Genomic DNA, 25,561 nt, shown 5'->3' on the forward strand with positions numbered 1-25,561 from the left:
TTTAATATATCACTAAATTAGTGTCAGAGTAACACATATGTGTATATGTATGTAAGTAAGTGTAAATATGAGAGCAATATCCCATGAGTAGCAGTGCCATATGGTTGCGATATGAGGTGTGCGTTGACTCGAGGCTGCAGGCTGAGTGCCTTGGTGCCCCTACCAGTGCTGATGTACAGCCATATTGCACTGCTACTCATGTGATACTGTGTTTAAACAACAGATCGACGGCATAATTGGGTGTATAAAAATATCAAACAAGAAGAGTCTCAAAACCTTTTTGTATTAGGAACCACTTTCTTCCGCCACTCATTCACTTCTGCTGCTGACATCAGAACAGCAGAAACAATTGCCAGTTCACATCACTTTAGAGCTAGTGTTTGAATGATTCTCTAGATTAATGTCTAAAGTGAAGACAAAACAGCTAATTATTTTATCATATTTTATAATTATAGGGCGAAATGGCATGAAATGCCATCAACCTATTGAGATTTCCAGTCTTTCTCTGTTGCAATCAGGATATCACAATAATTAACCCTGAAAAAAAAAAAAAAATTCAATAGCAGTTTTTGTGGTATAAATACAGCACTACAAACTACAAAAAAAAGAGAGATCAACTTAGAATGACACTCACCTGCTTTATAATGATTTGATCAGCTGAAGTTTGAAACTGACATTGAGAAATCGCTCAGTTTTTCTTCCTCTGAGGACTTATGCGGTCTCTGTCGTCATCTTGTGGTGGAACGTCAACCGTCACTTTCTTTGGTCTGCTCAGGCTGATGGCGGCACAATCCTTATAAATAAGCTGCATAATTGCAGCATCTACTGCATAATTTAAACAACTACATTCTTGACTAAAAAAAAAAAGTCTCAAAAGTTGTTGTTCAACAGCTGCAATATTTGTCAAACTGTAGAGTGTTCTCTGCTTGTCGCTGTATGTGCGTGTAATCAAAGTCCCTTTAAGGCAAGTCATTTCACTCGACAGCCATCTTTAAAACGCCTCTTGTGCAGTATGCTCAGGCATTCTGTTTGAATGGAGAAACATGAAATTCTCCAAAACTACATGCCAAGCTGGCGGTTTCATTTCATATTACAAATAACCAATAAAATTAAACAACAACTGTGTCTTTAGTTTCATTTCTAAATGTTGTATCACAAAATCTGTAGAATCTCACGTTTGGTCCGATCCCCTCACCTTGAGAATTGTCGGAGAATTGTCATTCTATGGCTTCATTTGCCATATTGACAGTTCCGCTTTTCCCCATTCAAAAGTATACGAGTGATATGTCTTGTGTATTTTATAGTCTTTGGCGTAATACACAAGGGTATAGGGTGAAGAGGCTGTACTAGTGCTGTTATATTTATTGCGCGGCGTCAGCCAATCAGATTTAAGAACTAGACGGAACTGTTGTTTAAATGTTCCTGCTAATAAAAAATCCAGCTTGAACCAGCCTAGGATGGTTGGCTGGTCAACCTGGTTTTAGAAAGGTTTTTGCTATTTACAGGCTGGTTTCCAGCCATTTTCTGGTAGTTGGTCAGGCTGGCAGATGACCAACTAAATCCAGCTTGACCAGCCTAGCCAGACTGGGACCCCAGCCAAACCCAGCTGTGTCCAGCTAAAACCAGGCTGGTCAATTTGGTTTTAGCTGGTCATTTTCCATAACAGAGCAAGAAAATGTTCACAGTATGTCTGATAATATTTTGTCTTCTGAAGAAAGTCTTATTTGTTTTATTTCGGCTAGAATAAAAGCAGTTTATATTTTTTTAAACACCATTTGAAGGTCAATATTATTAGCCCCTTTAAGCTATTTTTTTCGATAGTCTACAGAACAAACCAATAACTTGCCTAATTACCCTAACCTGCCTAGTTAAGCCTTTAAGCTGTATTGAAGGGTCTTGAAAATATCTAGTCAAATATTATTAACTGTCATCATGGCAAAGATAAAATAAACAAGTTATTAGAAATGAGTTATAAAATGTTTAAAAATGTGTTGGAAAAATCTCTGTTAAACAGAAATTGGGAAAAAAAATAAACAGGGGGACTAATAATTCTGACTTCAACTGTATGTGTGTGTAGACTCAATCCTCCTATTTTATATTAATATATTATACTGTTCATATGTGAGAAATACAAAGCCTGTTTTAGATAATGACTGGCAATCGCTTTCTAGCACTGGAACTGAAACTGTATTCCGTATCGATCGGCCTCTATTCAGTTAAAGGCCTTCTGCTGTCCCAGGGGCTGCGCTGCCCTTTCACCAGGCCTTTAGATGCTGTGCTAATGTGTGTCTGCTCATACGCTCATGCTGTAAGCCTCCCATCTATGATTATTTAATAACTCGGCAAGGATGGCAGAGCAGCATGTGTGATATTATATTGTGCACTTATTATTCGACTAAACCATTTATGAACCGCATACTGTTTGAACAACTCATATCAACCATTTTCCATCATGCTTGGTGTGAATTGTAAGAGCAATTTCTCATAATTAAAGTGAGCCAAAAATGAAAATTCTGTCATCATTTACACACCTTTGACTTGTTTCAAAGGTGTGTATATATATATATATATATATATATATATATATATATATATATATATATATATATATATATATATATATATACAAATATATATATATATATATATATATATATATATATATATGTTACAAATAATAGTATTAGTATAGTACAAATCATATTTAATAATAAGTTCAAGTAAAATGAACAATTTATAATGCTTTAGTTTGTACTGAAAATTGTAGTCATAACTTTTTGTGAAGTAGATTAGTATGACTAAACACAACTATAACCTCTATTAGGATTTTTTTAACATGAAAAAATACATGTAAAAGGAAAGTTGAAAGCAATGTATCACGTCAATATGTTTTTATTAATATTTTATTTAGTACTTTAATTATAATTAATAAAGAAGGCACTAATAACCATCACGTAAAAATTTGTACAACAATTTACAAAACAGATGAACAACACAGCAAAAAGAAAAGGCTCATTTTTGCACTAATTTATGTTTTGTTTTTGCACACTACATTTTTGCACTTTTATTGCACAACACACACTTGTTTTGTACACAGTGATACTTTTTGGCCCAACACAACTTTTTTACATTTTTGGACCCTTAAAATTGTGTTGTGCATGCACCTTTTTTCGGCTGCATTTTATAGATGCACTTTATTGCACAATATTTTTTGTGTCCCATTTTTTGTACGACACTGCTGTTGTTGTTATTTATTTATTTTTTTTGCTTGTTTTTTGTTTTTGCAAAACTTTTTTTTGGCCAAAAAACTTTTTCATTTTTGTATCATTAAATTTTTTGGTGGCAAAAAAATGTAATGCATGCGCTTTTTTGCACATTTCTTCCACAGCAGGTGGAGACCTGGGGCCTCATGTACGAAGACTTGCGTGGAAATCTTACTAAAACATTGCGTACGCACAAAGCTGTAAATGTGCGTACGCAGGAAAAAATTCAGATGTATGAAACACTGAGCGCAACATGCACGAGCACAAAACCCCTCCCTGCCTCCTCCCCCGTATGAATATGCTAATGACTATGCTAATGGAAAAACCTAACGAAAAAGCAATGGCAAAAGCAAGCAAAAAGAGAAACTTTGAACAGAATGTGAAATGGAGGTGCTGCTTTCGGAGGTAGACCGGAGAAAAGCGGTGTTATTTGCAAGTTTGTTCTCCGGAATTAACAACAAAAGAAAAAAAATAGAGTGGGAGAGTTTAGCTGATGCGGTTAACAGTTGGGTCTGAACATCGCACTGAGTGCATTAAAAATAGAAATAGTGTGATTTATATCTGTATAATGTTGCAGTACCCTTAGCAGTCTCAGTGGCGCACCTCGTAAAACGCACGTGATCATGTATTGGCACGTTCGAGCATAAACTATTTGCACATTTATTGAATGGGAATGCTTCTGATTCACGCATGCAAATTCATCTTCAGATAGTGTCTTTATAGCAATGTGCGTGCGGTGGATCGCTCAGATTACATTGGGAAAACAGGCGACCGCTGCAAATTGTGCTTTAATGTTTAGCTGGTCAACTGTATGGTATGGAAACCTTACATACCTACTAGATGAACCCGTCTCATACAGCTGCCATTGCAAGGATCAGACACTTTGTAGAGAAGAATTTAACACAACTGCCTCTAGGAGTCGCCAATGGAAATAAAACAGACACGCACAAAAAATGTGCGTACGCCAGCCAGAAAGCTGCCGTGAAGCTGCGCACATTCCCACGTTCAGTTCATTGTTAGTAAATCCAAACGTGATCGATTCTGAGCGTGAAACCTGGCGTACACAAAGTTTTTGTGCGTACGCAGCGTTGATACACAAGGCCCCAGAAATGGTGGTTTTAGGTCCCCACATAGGCTTCTCTGTCTTTTTCTTTTCAACACTTTTATTGCCCTTCTGTCTTCTTTTATTCTGTTATTTTATTCTTTTATAAAGGTATTGAGTTTTAAATATTTAGCATTTAAAAACATTTATTCATTTTCTTGTCAGCTTAGTCCCTTTATAAATCCGGGGTTGCCACAGCGGAATGAACCGCCAACTTATCCAGCAAGTTCTTACGCAGCGAATGCCCTTCCAGCCACAACCCATCTCTGAGAAACATTCACACACACACTACAGACAATTTAGCATACCTAATTCACCTGTACCGCATGTCTTTGGACTTTGGGGGAAACCGGAGAACCCGGAGGAAACCCACGCGAAGACAGGGAGAACATGCAAACTCCACACAGAAACGCCAACTGAGCCGAGGTTCGAACCAGCGACCCAGCGACCTTCTTGCTGTGAGGCGACAGCACTACCTACAGCGCCACTGCCTCGCCCCTAAAAACATTTACTTCTGTAAAATAGCATTTTTGACCTCAGATTTACAGTTTTAGCCTACTGTAATCAACAAAAATGTAAAAGGTGAACTACATCAACGCTTTACAGTGGGTTTTCTGATTGTATGCCATTCTTCTATAAAGCTATTGAGGTTAAAAAAATAATATATAACATTTGAGGACAGTCGGTAATATGTAAAACAACATTTTTGATCTTGGATTTACAGTTTACTGTAATAAGCATCAGAAATGTAAAAGGTGTTCATTATATTTGAGAACTACTTGGAACACTTACAGTTGTTTTGTGACTGTAAGTCATTGACCTATAAAGCTATTGAGCTTTAAAACATGATATTTAGCATTTGGTTATAAAAAATAAAACGAATGAATGAATGAATTTAAATAAGATTCTTTTTCGGCTTAATCCCTTTATTAATCTGGGATTGCCACAGCGGAATGAACCGCCAACTTATCCAGCACATGTTTTACACAACGGATGTGCTTCCAGCTGCAACCCATCTCTGGAAAACATTTATACACACTCATTCACACACATGCAATACGGACAATTTAGCCTCCCCAATTCACCTGTACCGCATGTCTTTGAACTGTTGGGGAAGCCTGAGCACCTGGAGGAAACCCACGCGAACGCAGGGAGAACATGCAAACTCCACACAGAAACACCAACTGACCCAGCCGAGGCTCGAACCAGCGACCTTCTTGCTGTGAGGTGACAGCACTACCTACTACGCCACTATGTCGCCTTTCTTATTTACAGTTTATTGTAATAGTATAAAAAATGTAAAAGGTGTGTATTATAGTTAAGGCTTATATTTGTTACTGTAAGTTATTATCCTCAATAGCTATTAAAATGAGAAAAGTGTTTACATCCTGTGTAACTTTAGAGACGGTCCCTAAATATGCCAATATCAAATGTCAAACCATAAACATGCAGTCGACACAACCGCTTTGTTTCTATAGCCAACTTCAAACTATAGGCTATCTGACTGATGCCATAGAGCAGAACACTGTAAGCAATTAATGCATTCATGTGAAGAAGTTAATGGTTCCATCAACATATATTTTGCACTGTGGTCTGCTAATGACTGTTTTAGTGAAGTATTGATTTCACTTAGCAAACCAACAGCTAATGCCTACCATTTGCTATAGGCTACGTCTTTTAAGGAGCAAGACAGAGCTAAATGTGATGTGATCTAACTCACTGTTTATTTTGCCTGGTAAGCAGCTGAGACACAGGCACAAATGAAATTAAGTGTGATTACAACACATGCTTCAATTTTCGAACTTCACCTCTGAGACGGGCACTTCCTGTCAGGACTTCATTTAGAGATTGAGCTTTTCAACCAAACATTGATCTTTTATTTATTTTATTTCACCAATTAATTTTACCTTAAAATGATTTAATTAACTTGAATGTACTGTAAGCATCAAAACATACACACAAAGGTGTTTTTCTTCAACTATGACAGTTTTACTTACACAAAATGGTTATAATATAATGTATTTTTACTTGTCTGTAAAATCAGTGCAACATCATTCATCATCATGGTTTGTGTTCTCTCTAGTGGCCAGATGAGAAACTGCATTACAGGTTACAGGTCATGTATTGTATTAGTTATATCACATATAATAATGATACTCGATTAAAAAACTGAAGAGCTGCAAGATAAATCAATTACTGAAAGTAAATGAATTTAGGTTTCAACAAAGGTGGTTTTATTGTTTTAACATTTTCAATCCTTTAAATGCCATGAACCCCTAATGATCAATGACAGTTGAAGACAAAATTATTAAATTGCATCTTTATATATATATATATATATATATATATATATATATATATATATATATATATATATATATATATATGAAGATTTTTTAAACATAATATTTTTAATGTCTCTTTTTTAATATCTGATTTATTTTATCTTTGCTATGATGACAGTAAATAATATTTGACTAGTTATTTTTCAAGACTCTTCTATACAGCTTAAAGTGTCATTTACAGGCTTAATCAAGTTAATTAGGTTAACTAGGCAGGTTAGGGTAATTAAGCAAGGTATTGTATAATGATGGTTTGTTCTGTAAACTCGAAAAAGTTTAATAATTCTTATTTCAACTATATATATATATATATATATATATATATATATATATATATATATATATATATATATATATATATATATATATATATATCAGCTCTTTTTAGTACTGTATTTATTTATTTACACAATTGTTCTTAAAGAACCGTTTGATAACGCAATACATAATTACGTAAAAGAATCAATAGGTGCGTTCGACTTCATGCAGCGCTGCGCAGATCGATCGAAATCTGTCTTAAAGCGGTGCATTCTGGTTAGAAATCTTGTCCGGATTGATGCTGCGCCGACGCCACGTGACTGTCACATGTGGCATCAAAGTACCGCGACAGCGCTCCGAGATCAGACGGCAAACTCAGACCGTGCAGCTTCTGAAGAGCAACTTCAGGAGCTCTGATGATGACACCGATATTACACGATTGGCCGAGTACACCACATGACAACAAACACGTGTTTCGGGTTTATAATTGGACAAATTCCGATTCAAAAGTTTCAAAACAAACAATTCACTTTTCACACCCTCTCTATCCTGTACACATCTTGCTTATTAAAAGACTGCAAATATTTTACTGCAGTAATCATCTTTTGTTAAATAATCTGGTTATAAAGGTTAGCTTGTTTCCACAGGTTTATTTTTTAACTTTTTTATACAGACTATTTACTGCATTCATCTCCATGAACGATTTAAATGATATATTTTAGTGTATATTTTAGTGAATAACCTAAATAAGTCTTACAGACTTGAAATAAGAAAATCATCATCATTGATTCTGCCACCCTAAAGCTCTCTTAACAAATTAAGTTAAAGAACTATTCTATTAAATAATTATAAAATGGTTTTATTATTATAATATAAATATATATTTTATTTCCTGTCTAGCAGTTTAAAGGCTACCTGCTCTTTCTGGGAAACTTCTACATCGCTCACTTATTTTACCTTTTGTTCTTTTCAACACAATCTTTTTGGATTAAAATGCTTTTTTGAAAATTCATTCATTATCCAAAATAATGTCATTTATTAAGACCTAATCAAAACACCTTGTTTTGCTTTTTACATTGGAAATTTTTATATCTATAAATGTACATATATGTAAACCCATTTTTAGCATATTCAAACAAGAAGTATTAGCCTAAAGGTTGATGTTTAACTCCTAGAATTTATGCTTATTGCTTTGTATTTAATAGACCTGTTCGTTTTTATGTTTATATTAACCTCTCATTTCCTCTTATTTCTCTCATGCATTTGTTATATATTTTATTCATAATTCTCTCTTATTGTTTAAAAAGGAACCACAGTTTGTAGAAACTGTATTCTGTTTTATTTGTAAATGTTTTGTTGTTATAAATAAAAATAACAAAAAAAATATGATGACGCCAAGTGATCGGTCATCATGACTGCAGCAACTTTGAGTCCCGAAGTGTCCAGCTGTCCGTCTTGACGGCTCCGTTTTCAACTCAGCCCCCGCCTGCGCTCGGCTAATCTCGTTGATCACCGGCTGCAGCTGAGCTTCATGTCGAACGCACCTATTGAATCGCTTTGACCGGTTCTTTCAAACTATTCGAGGAAAAAACGAATCGTGTTATCGCGGAGACGAGTCATCATCACTAAACAGGTCTGAACTAATTAAAAAAAACTTTTTTGACTTCTCACAGAAGCTTAAAATTACCTAATCATAATTATTCGGCTAATAATGACACAAATAACTGTTTATTTATTACTCTCCTGGCGTCCGGTGTCTAATCGATAAGTGAGTGGAGAGAAAATCCAGCAGCTGCAGCTGCGCTCTGATCATTAGAGAGTGCTTCACCTGAGGCGGAAAAACATGTGCCCGACGAACCTCTGTCGGTGCTTTGTTGTTGATAATAACCGGTGACCTTTTCTTGATTTTGATCATTTAGTGTTTCAGAAAATGTGGTACCCTCCAGCTGCCGTTGTTCCTTTCTTTGAGTCACATTCAGTCACATATGAGGATCGCAGTGCCATCGCCAAATGGCACTTCCTTCCCTTTGACCAGCGTGCAATGAACGAGATGACCGGTGAGTTACACATCGATCCCAAAGCAAAACAGTTCACTGATTCAACAGGTTCGAGTTGTCCATGTGTATTGTAGCCTTTGAAGAAATTTCTTGATTTTCTTTTTCTTTTTTTGGCAGACTAGGCGATATCTGTATATCTTTAATGTTTTAATTTAGTTTACATAATGCAAAATGCAAAAATCCTAGAAGGCCAAGCAGATTTTTTACAATTTTTTTATTTAAGAATGAATCATCAGATATTATATTTTGAAGAAAAGTGCTCGCGCTACTCAAATTTCTCAGTAATGTTACACACAAACTAATATCCATTCCGCAATGCTCACATGTAAAGTAACGTTATAACGTGTATACTAGTGTTTATTTGCCTCAAAGCCTCGCCGAAAAATGGAAGTCAGACAACGCATATGAGTCATCATGACCAGCAAGGGTTATTAAAGGCGGGCACGCGCATAAATTCCGTAAGACAAAAACGGTCAATTACGCTTAATACTGCATACAAATATTTGGTATTAGACTGTAGTGTTTGTTGTAACCATAAATGCGCACATTTCAGTTAGAAAGTTTGATCAAGATTTTAGTATTTTTCTAGTTCTTTACTCTCAGTAGGTGTAATGGATCAGATGTCTCGCACATAAACGTAAAACAGCTTACATTCGCGCTAATATATTTAGTAAGTATTTTTGTAGTCTTTGATATTAGTTTGGGCAAAGTCTTTGGGGGCGTAGAGAGCACGCGGCCTTATGTGCGCATGCGCGCCGCGGTTACGTGCACAACGGACAACACGATAAAAAGAATCTGTGAAAAAAAACTCGAAGATGATCTAGAAAATTCACGTATTATTTTTTTACACTCGTAAGTGTAATTTAACAGAAATTAATCGAGGGTTTGTCTTCATTGTTGTCACACGTGTGGTTAGTTGTCAATATATGATCTTTTTCACTCAGTGTTGCTGAATTTCTTGCACATCTCTCAAGGCTTTCACAATGAAACCCTGTATACCGATGTTAGGAGGAGGTGTATGTTGATGAGGTAAGCATTAAGCACCCGCTACACCGAGTGTTCTCACATTTTATCCGATTATGCTACCAACACTGTATTTGAATAGTTCTGAGGTTGGGATTGGGGTAGGTTAGGTAGATATTGCATATTTTAAATCACATCACTTCACAATAATATATACGCTGTTAAGTTACATTTTGAATGGGAGGTATGAAAATCTGGCAGACAAGATCATTCAATTAGATTAGAATAAATAATTCAGTTGAATGCTGTTTTAACTTTAAACCACCACATTTTGAGTACCATGTTGTTCTGAGGGAGGCAATTGTACATATTACAGGTCACTGTTTGAACTTATCTTCGCCAATAATTATCTGGAGCTCACAAACCCAAAGTTGCTTGGATGGTTCTTATACTTAACAGCAGAGGACAGGACCTTAATACAAAGTAGGGGCATATAAATTATACATTTCTAATTATTTAAAATATGTGGGTAAAATGAGAGCAATAAAGAAAAATGTTTTCACCTGCACAGACGAAGGAGGGCTTCTGTCTTTTTTAAAGAAACATCCAGAACTTGGAGTAACCAGACAGTATGTTTATGTAAAAGGTGAGTTCAGTTGGTAAAATATTATAAAGACTAAGATATTCATTTTATCTGGTTAACTGTTTGCTTAAATATATATTTTTTTTTATATTTTTAATTTAGCAAAACCCAAAGGAAACTACGTTCCCCCTCCTACAACTATGGCATCAAACGAGTAAGTCGACTCCAGAACTACTATAGTTTTGGTTCAGTTTGTTTTATATGCATTTTAATACACTTTTGTATCCTTCTATAGTCACAGTTGTTTATCAAGCTCGCATTCAGATCTGCTTAGTAGAAAAGATCTGGTTAATATTTATTACTTGTAACACTTTACAATGCATGTAATTAGCAATGTTAATTACATTAGTTAACATAAACTACTTCTAAGTAAATGCTTATTAGTGATCGTTTTAACATTTACTAATACTTTAATAACAAAAAGCTGTATCATGTATTTATCGTTGTTTATGGTTGTTAATCTAGGTATTAATATAGTAAAACTTTTAGGGCGTAACCAATCAATTCCATATATATAAGCAATTCCCTGCAAATGTCTACCTTGCCATAAAAATTTGTTTCTGCATATTTGTGTAGGCTTGTATTTTACAGTACTTCAGAAATACTCAAAAATCTCCCTGTCCAATGTTTCTAAACAATAATATTTTATTTACCAAAGTCAAACAAGGTGCAATTTTACATCCATAATAGAGAGGTGTCACATCCATAACAAAGCTTTCTCCTTATAAATGTAAAGTAAAATAAAATCAATAATTTTTGCTCTATAATGAGCCGACTCCTATCCTTTTGATTAACATTGTTTCTTTTGGGTTGTGCAGTTTAATTCACAGAATTTCTACAAAGTATGTTGTATACTGTAAACTCGCTGACTTTTTTTCGTCACATCCATAACGCATGTTTATTTTCCTCATATAAAATTTAAAAAATGTTTATGGATTGAATTTATTATTATTTTTTTTCTGATCCCATAACTCTGTGATTGGTAGTTTTGGAAATTGTAAACAAATGTTTCAATACAACGTTAACATACTTTTTGCGTGAATTTTATTTTTTGAGATTTTACTGCAAATAACACATCCATAACAGCAGAGTTTCTCAAATATAATATTAGGGATGTCCCGATCCGATATTGATATCGGAAATTCATCCGATATTAGTCCAAAAAACTATATCGGACTGCGTTAAAAATCTCCGATATAAGCAGTCTGATACTCTTTAAACTCCGTTACAGCTATTCTATCCAGCAGCGTCCAGAGCCAGCGTGCAAAGCCCACGTGATCACAACACTGCTTGCTAGCAAACAAAGTCTCTAAGGTTTAACATGCTCTTCACACTAAGTTAGGGTGTATTACGATAGAAATCTATTGTGACGGTAGCACACGCTGACGCTACAACAACGGCACATCTCTAACGTTACTGGTTTATTTACTTCACGTCAAGCAATCTTTACATTGTTTTGCATAAGGCTGCTAAGCAAGATAAGGCACCGAATGGCGACGTAGCACACATCGTGCGAGCCTCAATTCAGTCCTGGCATATCGTGGTTCATCCAGTGTGATACCTAATTCATCACCAGCGCTGCCCACACATAAGACTTTACCTCAGCGGCCCGGTTCTGTGTGCATGAGAAAAGTCTCCGGCACAGACTCGCGGGCTCTGCTGCTGCAGCAGACCCACAGAGACGCGTTGGACACCTGCTCTGACTTTAGCTTTGAGAAGAGCGCGAGGACACGCGGGAAAAAAGCCTACAATACATTATCTTTTTCCTGGACATGTCCTCTATTTGGGACTTAAAAATGGCATTCAGCCAAGATTTCTAAATCGCCGAACATGTCCCGGATTCTGCTTTCTTTAGCTGTGTTTCTACATTATTTTATACGCAAACTTTCAATCTCAATCTCTCAGCAGCACCAAGATTAGAGAGGGAGCAGATTTGACCTGTCAGTGGTGCACATGGATAGTAGGAGTGAAATAGTGGATTTTTTATTCTTTATTTCATTTTTTTTTACTTGAACACTCTGAAAGGAACAGTGTCATGTAAAATGCTAAACATTTTTGTTGTTTTCATTGTCTGTTAAATTAGAATAAGAAATCATTCTGTTGCTGATGGCCATTACAGTTTAAAAGAAAGAATGGTATTACTTTTGGGGCAGAAGGAAAATTTTATTAGAGACATTCCCATGTTTAACTCTTCTTTAAAAAGCCCAGAAAGATAAAGTGCTCTGATAAACAGTGTCAGCTTTGCACATCAGTTTGCTGTTATTTACATTGTCTAATTTTCCCATGTGGGCAGTAGGGTGGAATCTGTGCAAATATGCAAATATAATGAATTTTGATAAATAAAATTATTCTTAAAAGTCACATTATTTCAAGTGCTGTGGAGAAAAGGTGTGTTTCAATCCAGCCTCTGCAAGTATTTTTATGTTAAATATAATATGTGCAATATATAGCCTATTATTATGAAGTTAATGTTTGGGAACATTGATACAGCCATAATCTTCTTATGATACAAACACAGATGAAATAGCTCTGATCATGTAAATGTTTGTACTAACCATACTGCACATTTTTATCAACTTAACAATAAATTATTTCTGCTGCCCAATGTGAAACATATTTTTCAGCTCAACTGGATCAAAAATTCATCAAAAAGCTGTGTGTGAAATTGAAATTTTGGACACTGAACCTTTAGCAGTTGTTCAATTAACAGTATTTTTTCTAATGTTCCTGCTCTCAGCTGTTTCTACTCTTTGATGATGGTAAAAAATTAACAACTGAAGTGACCTTTAATTAGCATTTTGCACTTTAAAATTTTATTTTTGTTTATTCAATTAAGATATTTTTCAGGGTCTTAATATTTATTCTTTAATTCTTTTTATATATTCTTATGTAAAAGTTCACATTTATGCAACCAATAGTTAATAAACTGGTTGTTTTTTCCATACTTACTACTGTTGCTGACTTGTTCTCAGTTTGATCTAGCCGTTCATACATTAGACTCAACAAAATAGGTAAAAATAAAGTATTCATAATTTGTGCTGATATCGGATTTATATCGGTATCGTATCGGACTGATGGCTGCAATATCGGTATCGTATCGGAAGATATAATGTTGTATTGGGACATAACTATATAATATATGTCGACTAACATTTGACAGAGCGGGTTGCCACCTTATAGTTTTTATAGAGGCTTAGTCAATTTTATTAGTCGCTTGGACACATTTATTTATTTATTTTATTTTATTAAATGCAGAGGATATAATGAAATAAATTAAGCTGTATTGACGGACAGGTCATTAACGAATGTGGAAACACTACATTGTTTTTTTTTACGCTGGCCTATCATTCCTTTTTGAACTATTGTCAGATGTAATTTTTATTTTTAAAAGGTTATAATACAACTGAATATTTAAAGATTATTGCACCATGGGGACAGCGTGGCCTGGTCCTCATTACAAAACTTGTTAACACTCCATAGAAAATTGGTTAAATTGTTGTTTTTTTTATTTTATTTTATTTTTTATGATTCTTAAAGACATTCACACAGAGAGAGAGATGTTTATATCTATTTAAGTTCCAGGTACCCAACATTTTATGGTTCATCTGGGTGTCAAAACTGTGGGACTAGTTGTCCATTTGGTACCAAGAAGTGCACCCGTTGTGGTGTTCACATTGTGATTTCACAGGACAAAATCAGTGTGTCAGGTAAGACAACATGACTTTAATTAATTCTCAAGCTGCTGCAGTACTGATTATTACTTTCTTGTTCAGAGAATGAAAAACAACTTCAGCTGCTCCCAAACAGCCTAAAAGAAGAGCTAAATGTTTTCCAAACTTCCCAAAGTAATGTTGAAATGCAAAATATCCATTTAGGTTGCACGCAAAGCACCCTAAACACTAGGAGCAAACAGAGAAGCCCTGAAGCGCATCCTCATTTCTACAGTAAAGGAATGTGTTCTCATGCCCAGTGCCTCTCTCAGCTGTGGCAGGAAGTAGAAAGCAGGGAAGATGCCAAACATTTTAAGGACACATCAGCCCAAGCGAGCTTCTGCCTCGATATGGAGCTTGATGTGCAGAGTCAGGTTCAGAGAAATGACAACACCCAAAATAACCAAAATCAATCATATAATCCCACTGAAGAAAATGACCACAATGTGGACCAGGAAACCATGCCAGAATACTACAGTTTTAGTAGCACCAGCTTAGACCACACTGCATGGAGCAATGGCAGCCAGAGTGCAGAGACAGGGTTCAATGATTCAATCACTGCTACCAAAGGCAGTACAGAACTCTCAGATGAACTATCAGAGGCTGCCAACAGCACTGCTGCAAACTCTACCGATTGTTTCTCTTGTGTCAGCAATTCATTTGAGCTGGCTAAAGAGTCAGGAGACTGTCTTGACTCAAGATATGAGCAACAGATAAACAAGAGCAATGTGGGTTCCTCACCAAAATCCAAATCTAGCGCTTCTGTCTATGTGGACCAAATGATAGATGCCTGTGGTGATTTCAGAGCTTTTTTTACATCTACTTGTGCAACAAAGACTGATCAGACCTTCCAGGTGAAAAATGTCGCTACTGACACAGACTTGCCTGCTGTCAGCCATGAAAAAGATACTCAGACCATGCGAATGACCACATCTGATAAGAACACCATTACTGAAGTTTATATGTCAGACTTGGATGTCCTCACTGAGGTAACATATTTTATGTATTACCTTGATTAGATAGTTGGACGTGTGGCCGTTTCAAATGAGCCATGTATAATGTCCTGGTCTTTTACTTATAGGAATTTATAAAGCTAAAAGAGACTGAGAAGGGGTTGAAACAGATGAAGAGCATGAATGCAAGGTAGGTGAAAGTTTTAGCTCAAATAGAGTTGAAAAATTGAGTTCAGAACCTAACGTCAGGCTGACGTCAATGTCCAACCCAAATATCAAAATCTAATCATGTTACATCTTGACGTTGCATGGACCTTACCACTATGACATGTATCAGACATTGTATTTTGGTCGCTTTCCTACACAACCTAAAACCAACCAGCATCCTAGACATTGCATTTTGGTCACCTGACATCATGACCTAAATCTAACCTAATATTAACATCTTTTAATGTTGTGTGTCTGCTGGGCTTGCTCGGGTAATAACTCCAAATATATGGGTTCCCTGCATTAATAAACATTTTATTCAGTGTTGTATATATGCAAGGAATCAAAATTAACCATATGATTTTGTTAGCTGACATTGCTAGTTTTGTGATGAGCAATTCATCTGTGCACGCCGCTAAGAAAAAAATAGTTTGCCCTTCAAATCTTTATTTAGAATCTGAAAATGCACTTCCTGTTTGTTTTCAGTCGAATTATTAGATTATGTATATCTTTGGTATTGGGCATGGCTAACCTATTTAATCAAATGATAAGGAGGTGGTGTCCGTAAGGTTGTAATAACTCTCTCCAAACACTTTCCCCAATCTTTCTGAATGAACTGACTACATTACTACATACATTTAGCTCGCAGTAGAACAGGTGTGGCTAACCCTGTTCCTGGAGAGCCACCTTCCTGTAGATTTCAGTTGCTACCCATGTCAAGCACGCCTGAACCAATTAATTAGGACCTGAACACCACATGATAATTACAGGCAGGTGTGTTTGATATGGGTTGCAACTGAAATCTGCAGGAAGGTAGATCTCCAGGAACAGGGTTAGCCACCCCTGCAGTAGAAAGAAAAAGTCACGCCCACTACTTTGTCATTTGATATTTAGTTTTTCTAGGAACTGCGTCACAATACAAAAAAATAATAGTCACAGCTTCCGGTTCATCTGGACTTAAACTTTAATCTTGAATTTTGTTATTGTCAGTGTTAAGAACACTGTTAATACAGAATCATTCTTACATACAGCTAACTTACATTGACTTTTTATTCTGTGTTCTGTTTTTCAGTGTGATTTGTATTTTTCTAAACTAATGTAGCAATCTATAGTGTTACTATTATAACTTAAAATTATATATCAATTTACATAGAGATATTGCTGCATAGATATTCTACTTGTATCCAAGGTTCAGAGATAATTTAAAAAGTAAAAATGTTTTCTAGGAGACAACCCTAATTCAACTACTTGTTGGTTTTTATTCCTGTTGGTGACCACTGCAGGAGATTGTGTGGCTGTGACTGTGCCCAGCGAGTAAGAAAAGCAGAGCTAAATCTTCTTGCTCTTCAGTTTGTCATGTGCCAACAGCACTGCTGGAGACGCTACTTCACCTCCCCACTTGGTGAAAGTGCTTATCAGGGGTGAGAAAGTAGCATTTGGTTTAAGGAAAGATTTGTATTATGACAATCTTATCTTTTGAGGTTTTGTTCATTCCTCAGTACCGAGGCACTGCCAGACAGCATAGCAGAAACTCTTAAAACACTACAGAAGGATTACCATGAGATGAGACAACAGATTCTGGCTGGTACTCCTCTGGATGATCTTGCGCCCCTATCAGTAAACTCTGAGAAGATATCTACAGGGACAAATTACAGCCCATCATCGGTATTACAGAATTCACATTGTTGTAAATTTTGAGATTTTGTTATATTTGTGATATAAACAATAATAACAAACTAAACAAATTGGTAATAAGGTCTCATTTCAGGTTCTTGCGGCCCATTTAGACTGTGCAGGAAGGTAGGTGGCCATTATAAGTCTAGAATATCCTGAAAAGTAACGCCATTTACAGAAGTTGTACTTTTTTGATTGATTTTCCTGTAATGAGTTGGGAGAACACTGTTGCCACATTGCACTTTACAGCCAGGACACTGATAGGCCAGAGTAATAATACATATTTAGTTAATTTCTTGCTTTTCAATAAAAAAACATCTAGAAATATCAGCAAAAAGGCGGAAGGTACTGCTTGAAAGGTCTATGTGTGCTGTGTGTCTTTCATGCATGCATGGTGGGTAGAAGGTATACTCTATTCCGCACTGTATTTCAGCCAATATTTTAGAAATAAAAATTGATTGAATGTGTTCTAATAATATTTCTTATAATAATAAATGCTTTTTCATTAAATAATCCTGATGTTCACTATCAGCAAAAATGTTAATTGCACAAATGTTTTTAACCATTTTATTATACTTGTATAACTGATCCATAACTTTAAAAATGATTTTCCCGTTACTCTTTCACCATGCCTCCATTCACATATAAGCATGTAAGAGGCTTTATGTTCCATGTATTAATTTTACGTGCATCAAACAGCTAAATTCATTGTACATTGCAGTTTGCTTTCCCAAATGTATTTATTAAAATAATTAAGAATTCTGTCATTCTTCATAGTACCATTGCGAGTGACCACAAAGTGGATGAAGAACATACAGCGATGAAGGTGCCTCCCAGTGAAGTTTGTCAGGACATTGAAACTGCTCCGGTAGTTTATTCACATACTAATATGAATTGTATTATTGTCATTAAGGGTTGTACCCGAGTCTGTTACATTTAGAATAGTCAGAATTTGTTCTCCATGAATAGGATGAAGCAAAAAATGAATGCAGCAAAAGAGATAAAGCCCTATTCATCCTGCCAAAGCAGACAAGAATTTCTACTGAACCAAAGACTGGTATGAATCTCAGATTGAAGAAAAGGAAATAAACCAAATGTGTTTTGCAGTGCTTTACTTCCATACTATGGTATAGTAGGTGCCAACAAGGATTTGAATGGCAGCGAAGCTTGGTTTGATGCAGAGGAGGAACTTGGGTTTCCAAATCAAGATGGAAACATGGAGAAACCGAATGAAATGAGAGAAACTATGAGGCACAAAATGGAGACAAAAGGTGTAGTAGGTTAACTGAAACTTAAGATCGCCAGTGAATTGCTGATATTTCACAGTCTGTACTTGAACTGAAATGCTGTTCTGGGAGAAAAAGTATCATTGCTGTTGGCTGATTGGTTTAATTGACTAACAAATATTTATTTATTTTTTACAGGGACGGATGAGGATGTGTCAAAGCAAAGCTCCCTCTTGTGCATCACTTGCTTGCCAGGCAATATCACCGAGGTAGGGTCTCAACTTGTGTAAACTTTTCAAATAAGTGAAAGCCTCTAGGAGGCAGCAGACACCACTAAATGAAATGTTTTCTGCAGCATGAAGTACTACTTTGGTTTGAGAAGTACAATCCAACAAATGTCTGCATCTCGGCTTTCAGCAACAATACAAGGTAAGCATTTTCATACAAAAAAACTGCTTATCTCAAACAAGCTCAAAACCTGATTTCAAAGTTTTAATATATTAATCAACACCCCCAGGTTAGGTTGTCTGATATGGGTTTTCAGTGAACATTCTAATCTCACTAAATCTTAACTATAATGGGAAGCCTTTTGAGCAGACAGAACGGTTTTCTTTTTTTTTCAGCTAAAAGATTTTTGCATTTCTTGCCAGACTAGTCTGATTACCCATCTTGTCTAATCCCACTGAACCTGTACAACAACAATCAAGAGTTTAAAGCTCCACACCTACTGAAATAGTTCAAGTTATATTAAAGAGTATCATAAACCATGTTTCTGATCAGTGTTTACTTAGTTTTCAATTATTAATATATATCATAGTAATGTTGAATGTTGTTATACAAGCATTATTATTATCATTAACGAACTGAACTTGTCTGTGCACATGTAGGGCAGCTATTGTTTATCTCAAGAGCTATATTGATGCCAAAGCAGCAGTTGAAGATCTAAATGGACGTTCCCTTCAAGGTCATGCTGTCCAGGTGGTGCATCTCTCTGGGACTGTTTCAGCTGATCTTAAACCAAGTGATCTGTCCCACAGCGCCTCAGAAAGCCATAAAGAAGACACTGCAGGGGATGAACTGAGAACAAAAAATGTAACCTACGGTTCATCACATGGAGTAAGTATGAAGTGGAAGGCAGATGTATTTACATTTACTTTAAATATTATTTAACAATCTGATTCAAATATCCATTTATGTGTGTTTAATATACGTTCCATTTAAAACGTTTGTGTTGAAGAAGGATTAGAGTCAATGTAGATAAAACAAAGTTGCCTTTTTGAATAGCTTTTTGTTAAATTAAGTCGAGTGAATGCAATACTGCTTTGTGCATCTGTTATCGTACACTTCATAAAATAAACACACACACACATATAGGGGAAAAGGGTAAATAGTGCAGGTGCCTTGTTCTTATGGCATGTGGATAAATGTTCTCCATGGTTGGTGGCTGTGCAGTCTTGGGTGTGGTGGTTCTGGTGCAACACCCTTCTAGTTGCTCAAGTCTAGACGGAAGAGAGTATATTCTCCTTATAGAATATTCTCTCCCTCAGACAAGGCAGTAATGACTACTGACGACATTGATTTGGCTCTATAGAGATGACTTTGGAGTGTAGGTCGCCACATTCTACATCAATAGCATCAACCTAGAAATATCCTTTTATAAGAGAGATGTTAAGGTTGAGAGAAGGCAAGGGGGAAGAGTTTTTGACAGACCTACCTGTCCATACAACATCCTTAAAAAGGCTGTGTGTATTACCATGGGCGAAAAATTGTAACTACATGTCGCAATAATGCATATTGCAAGCTCTGTGATTGGTCGGCTTGGTACCCATGACGAGCGTGGGTGGTGCTGAGAGCCTTGAGACTGATGAAGCAAGTGTTTAATAGTAACGAGTCCTGTGAAATTTTGACATGGAAACTTTTGTTTTGTGCTGGTGGTGGGCCAGGGTGGCCTTCTGTTGGGTGTCGACTTTAGACTGCTGTGGCCTGATCAGCCCATGCCCCCTGGCTGATATCCCAGGTACTTTGCATGTGTTAGCCCTAGGTGACACTGCCTGGGGTTAGCTGTGACTACAGCTTGATGTAACTACAGGAACACCCTCCGCAGGCAGGTAAGATGTTCCTCCCAACACCCCGTGTGGATCATCATGTCATCAAGGTAAGCAGCAGTGTAAGTTTAAGTTATGGGAAGTACGTCCATCATTTGTTGGAAGGTTGCTGGAGCTCCATGCAGAACGAAAGGAAGGACTTAGTAGTGCCAGTTGCTGCCCAGTGTGGTGAATACAGTTTTTTTAGCACCAGGAATGATGGGAACTTGCCAGTATCCTTTTGGTTAAGTCTTGTGTGGAAATTAAACGGCACTATTAGGTTGATCCAGGAGCTCATTCCGCATTGGGTACCCCTCAAAGCTGGATGTTTCATTTAGCTTTCTGAAGTGTAACGAGGGGCCAAAAAGCATGCATGGCTGGTGATGTGAGTTTTAATGACTGTCACCTGTGTGCGCCACCTGTCTCAAGTAGTAGTGGAAGATGGCAGAGAACCAGTCCTGGACCGTTTTGGTTTGCTTTCAGTTTGGCTGTAGTCTCTGTGAGGAGCTCCGTCTTCTGTCTGGGTGTCAGCTGCGCAACCAAGTTAACAATGAGGCAAAAAAAAGGATAAGTAGAGCAGGTGCTCTGTTCTTCTGGCAAGTGAATAAACATTCTCCCTGGGTAAGTGGATGTGCAGTCTTGGGGGTGTCATGGTTCTGGTGCAACACCAATCTATCAGATCAAGTGGATGAGAGAGAGTGTTAGCATGCATAGTAAAGGGAAGCTTGAAGCTCACTTTAGTTTTTATGTCCTCTGCTTTATTCTGTCTCTCTCTGACAAGCCACAGCTGGCGGTGGTCTGCATTGATGAGTTATTTGCAGCTAACAGACTAATGGTTAGAGATTAGAACTTGTGATTGGAAGGTTGCAGGTTTGAGTCCTTGCACAGACCGGGGTTGTTAGTAGGAATGAATAACAAGCACTCCTAACACCTTTAATACTTCTGATTAGGTGATTCCCTTAAGCAAGGCATCACTGCTGCAGCAATGGCACAAATTCTGAGTGTATATATAAAATCTAATTAATTGAGGTGTTTACATAAACTTTTTGAATCTGATTGAGCCAGCAATCCAATTGCACACATATTAGGCACATCTAAAAATAACCACTGGGTGCATTGGAGAAAGGAAACCTCCAGTGAGTAATGTTAATCAGTGATGGGTCGTTCTCGAACGATTTGTTCATTCACACATGTGCACATTTGTGCAGGTGTGGTAGAAATTAGTTTTTCAAGTCTTCTATCGGTTTGAGTCATTGGTTCATCACGTGAAAGACACGTCAATCGTGATCAATTCTAGCCTGAACCAGATTTCATCTGTTTTGAGTAATCACTTTATATGCTGTCACGTGATGAACAAACTACTCAAAAGATGAACTATTCATGGGTCCTTTCTTTAGTTAAGAAAATATGAGACTGTCAATGTGATGTGATCTAACAACTTAAATTTGAAGACATGTCACGAAGGTGAGCTGAGCTAATTATAGACAAAAGACCAGGGGCCTCGTGTATCAACGCTGCGTACGCACAAAAACTTTGTGTACGCCAGGTTTCACGCTCAGAATCGATCACGTTTGGATTTACTAACAATGAACTGAATGTGGGAATGTGCGCAGCTTCACGGCAGCTTTATGGCTGGCGTACGCACATTTTTTGTGCGTGTCTGTTTTATTTCCATTGGCGACTCCTAGAGGCAGTTGTGTTAAATTGCTCTCTACAAAGTGTCTGAGCCTTGCAATGGCAGCTGTATGAGACGGGTTCATCTAGCAGGTATATAAGGTTTCCATACCATACAGTTGACCAGCCAAACATTAAAGCACAATTTGCAGCGGTCGCCTGTTTTCCCAATGTAATCTGAGCTATCTACTGCACGCACATTGCTATAAAGACACTATCTGAAGATGAATTTGCATGCGTGAAACAGAACCATTTCCATTCAATAAATGTGCAAATAAAATATGATGCAAAAACTTATTGATTCCTACTTGTCTTTCTCGTGATAAATAGTTGGCAAAATCTGATATGTAGCGGGGGAAAAAAGAAAGAGTTCATCTGATGCTGGATTCGAACCGAGTTCATGCTCGAACGTGTCAAAACATGTTGACATGCATTTTACGTGCTACGCCACTGACACTGTTAAGGGTACTGCAACATTTTACAGCTATAAATCACACTATTTCTTTCTTTAATTCACTCAGTGCGATGTTCAGACCCAACTGTGTTAACCGCATCAGCTAAACTCTCCCACTCTATTTTTTTCTTTTGTTGTTAATTCCGGAGAACAAACTTGCAAATAACACCGTGTTTCTCCGGTCTACCTCCGATAGCAGCACCTCCAATTCACATTCTGTTTAAAGTTTCTCTTTTTGCTTGCTTTTGCCATTGCTTTTTCGTTGGGTTTTGCCAAAGTAGAGTCATTGGCATATTCATACGGGGGAGGAGGCAGGGAGGGGTTTTGTACTCGTGCATGTTGCGCTCAGTTGCACGTTCATTCGGATTTACAAAAGAATATTTACATATCATACATCTGATTTTTTTTCTGCGTACGCACATTTACATCTTTGTGCGTACGCAATGTTTTAGTATGATTTCCACGCAAGTCTTCGTACATGAGGCCCCTGGTTAGCAATTATTGATTGTGTTTTCTCTTTCTTACAGCATTCTTGTTATGTTATGTTATGTGCTTGTTTGTAGTGTGATCAATGTTTAGGCTTGTTGTAGATGTTTTTAGAAGCTACTCAACATTTTATTGAACAAAATGACTCAAAGATTTGTTCTGTAAAATGATCTGAACTCTCCATCACTAATGTTAATAGCAGTTTATTTTCTAATACACTATGTATTTGACAAGTCAAACCCTGTCTGAGCCAAATGACTAATCCAAGCAGAGCAGGTTCATGTAAAGAAAAGTCTCTTTAAATTGCTCATTTGAGACTGAGATAATGGACATGATTTTTGACTTCGGGTTTATGTAGATTTGTTGTGCAATATCCTGCCTAAAATTCATGTTTATACGGTTATAAACACTTTGTTTTGTTTGGTGCCACAGCCAGTAACTTGTCAAATGTGACATTTGTGCTTGTTCAATTTTAACACTGATAAATAAATTTTCTCTTTTTTATTTTATTTTATTTATTTTTTTATTTTACATTTTTAATTTTTATATTCCAAAGCCTTAATGTCATGTGTATGTTTTAAATCAGGGGCCGCGCTGCAGTCTGGAAAGGTTGACCAACGTGTGCAACTCGCCCACAGCCTCTGGAACATGTGTGCCACAGCACTACGCCACCATGGGAAGCTTCGACACAATCATGGCCCGGCTGTCAGAGCGCCACCCAAACGTTGCCCGGCAGAGGATCGTAGATGCCCTGCTGGAATTGCGGGCCAAACATCAGGGCTTTCTCAGTGGTCTTCCGTTGAGATCTATTGTAGATATGACCTCTGAGCTTCTCACACAGACCTCCAGTTCCGCTCGTGTTTGAGTTTGTGGTATTTTAAGCAAGTTAAAGGGATAGTTCACCCAAAAATTTACATTTTATTTTTAATTGTTTCTAAATTGAGATATTTTGAAGAATTCTGGAAACCAGTAGCCAATGATTGGGTAGGAAAAATATTATGGAAGTTGATGGCTACTGGTTTCCAACATTCTTCCTTTGTTTGTTCCTTTGGCCTTGTAAATAGTTCCCTCGCCAGTTATATTTTTGCAGGTAACTTTAGTGCTACGTTCAACCATTTCGTTGTAGTTCTTGTTCATGACACTTCCTTCACAGAGTGAACTCTGACCTTAGGCAATGTTGGAATTAATGAGAAAGTTGTTACATTTATTTCAGATTTCCAACTTTGATATAACAGCATTTTTGAGTTACCCTTGTGTTTCCTAAATAAAACTGTTTTCTTGTGCTTTCTGTAGAGGAGGGAATTGCTTTTTTTATCATTGTAGTCCGCTCAGGTAAAACCAGAATGGGCTTCTTGATAACGGCACAGCTCTGTAAAACAGGTGGTGATGTAATCAGTGAAGGTCACATGACTGATGAATCCATCCCCACGAACATCAAGTCAGATCTTAAAGTACTAAAGTTTTAAAATTCTACTGACTTGTCGAAAATATTTATACAATACTTGAAATTAAATGACAAAACATTAAAATTAACTATTTTTTTAATATGACATTCAGTTTGTGTGTATATATGTGCTTAATATTAAACTACTCTGACCCAAACTGAACTTTAACACTGAAAACTGAACTAACACTTTAAATTTACTGTAATCTTCCATGTGAAGCTGCTTTGACACAAACTACATTGTAAAAGCGCCATAGAAATAAAGGTAAGTAAATATGAAATTAAAGCTGAATTGGTTTTTCTGCTACAGAACTGTGTTGGTTAGTAGGGCCAACTATAAAAAGTGTAAAAGTTCACTCTAATCTTTCCTCATTTGAGGTTCATATAGAGGACAATTTAAATAAACTTTGAATTCACAGAATTTTAATTTCTCTGTATTTTAACACAGCATAATGCTAGTTTCTTTTTTGTGTTTGATATGTCAGGGAACAGAAACATTAACGTTCATGGTTTTCTTTGTGGAGTGAAATATATCTATCTATCTATATATATATATATATATATATATATATATATATATATATATATATATATATATATATATATGTGTGTGTGTGTATATAAAAAATGAAATTTTCACAGAATGTCTGATATTTTTTTTTCAGGAGAAAGTCTTGTTCGTTTCATTTCGTCTAGAATAAAAGCAGTTTTTAATTATAAAACACATTTTAAGGTCAATAAAATTAGCCCCTTTAAGCTATGTTTTTTTTTTTTTGATAGTCTACAGAATAAACCATCATTATACAATAACTTGCCTAATTACCTTAATCTGCTTAAGTAACCTAATGAGGTTATTTAAGGCTTTAAATGTCTCTTTAAGCTGTATAGAAAGGTCTTGAAAAATATTAAGTCAAATATTATTTACGGTCATGGCAAATTTAAATAGAACGGTTATTAGAAATGAGTTATTAAAACTATGGTTAAAAGTGTTGAAAAATCTCTCCGTTACTATAAATTGGCG

General features: G+C 36.4%; 1 protein-coding gene across 50 annotated transcripts; it reads left to right on the plus strand.

Moving 5' to 3' along the window:
• The first annotated feature begins 8,528 nt into the window (after positions 1-8,528).
• On the plus strand, positions 8,529-24,388 carry rbm44 (RNA binding motif protein 44). 50 transcript variants are annotated; one of them, XM_087266878.1, is made up of 19 exons: positions 8,529-8,737; positions 8,885-9,022; positions 9,967-10,051; positions 10,362-10,468; positions 10,557-10,631; positions 10,731-10,782; positions 14,205-14,335; positions 14,504-15,327; positions 15,420-15,481; positions 16,782-16,919; positions 16,998-17,163; positions 17,267-17,298; positions 17,950-18,040; positions 18,142-18,229; positions 18,306-18,443; positions 18,597-18,667; positions 18,754-18,827; positions 19,286-19,514; positions 23,683-24,388. In XM_087266878.1, coding segments are annotated over exons 1-19 (2,781 nt in total). In that variant the 5' UTR covers positions 8,529-8,736; the 3' UTR covers positions 23,962-24,388.
• The last annotated feature ends 1,173 nt before the right edge of the window (positions 24,389-25,561 follow it).

Source organism: Danio rerio, chromosome 9 (assembly GCF_052040795.2).
Source record: "Danio rerio strain M-AB ecotype USA chromosome 9, GRCz13ab, whole genome shotgun sequence".
NCBI classification, from domain to species: domain Eukaryota; kingdom Metazoa; phylum Chordata; class Actinopteri; order Cypriniformes; family Danionidae; genus Danio; species Danio rerio.

What these genes read in the sequence shown, in the direction of transcription:
- rbm44 (XM_087266863.1), top strand. Translation starts at nt 8,896, where the DNA reads ATGTGGTACCCTCCAGCTGCCGTTGTTCCTTTCTTTGAGTCACATTCA. An exon ending in TGCCAGGCAATATCACCGAG is followed by an intron (nt 18,668 to 18,753) that starts GTAGGGTCTCAA and finishes TGTTTTCTGCAG; the next exon opens with CATGAAGTACTACTTTGGTT. An exon ending in GCTTTCAGCAACAATACAAG is followed by an intron (nt 18,828 to 19,285) that starts GTAAGCATTTTC and finishes GTGCACATGTAG; the next exon opens with GGCAGCTATTGTTTATCTCA.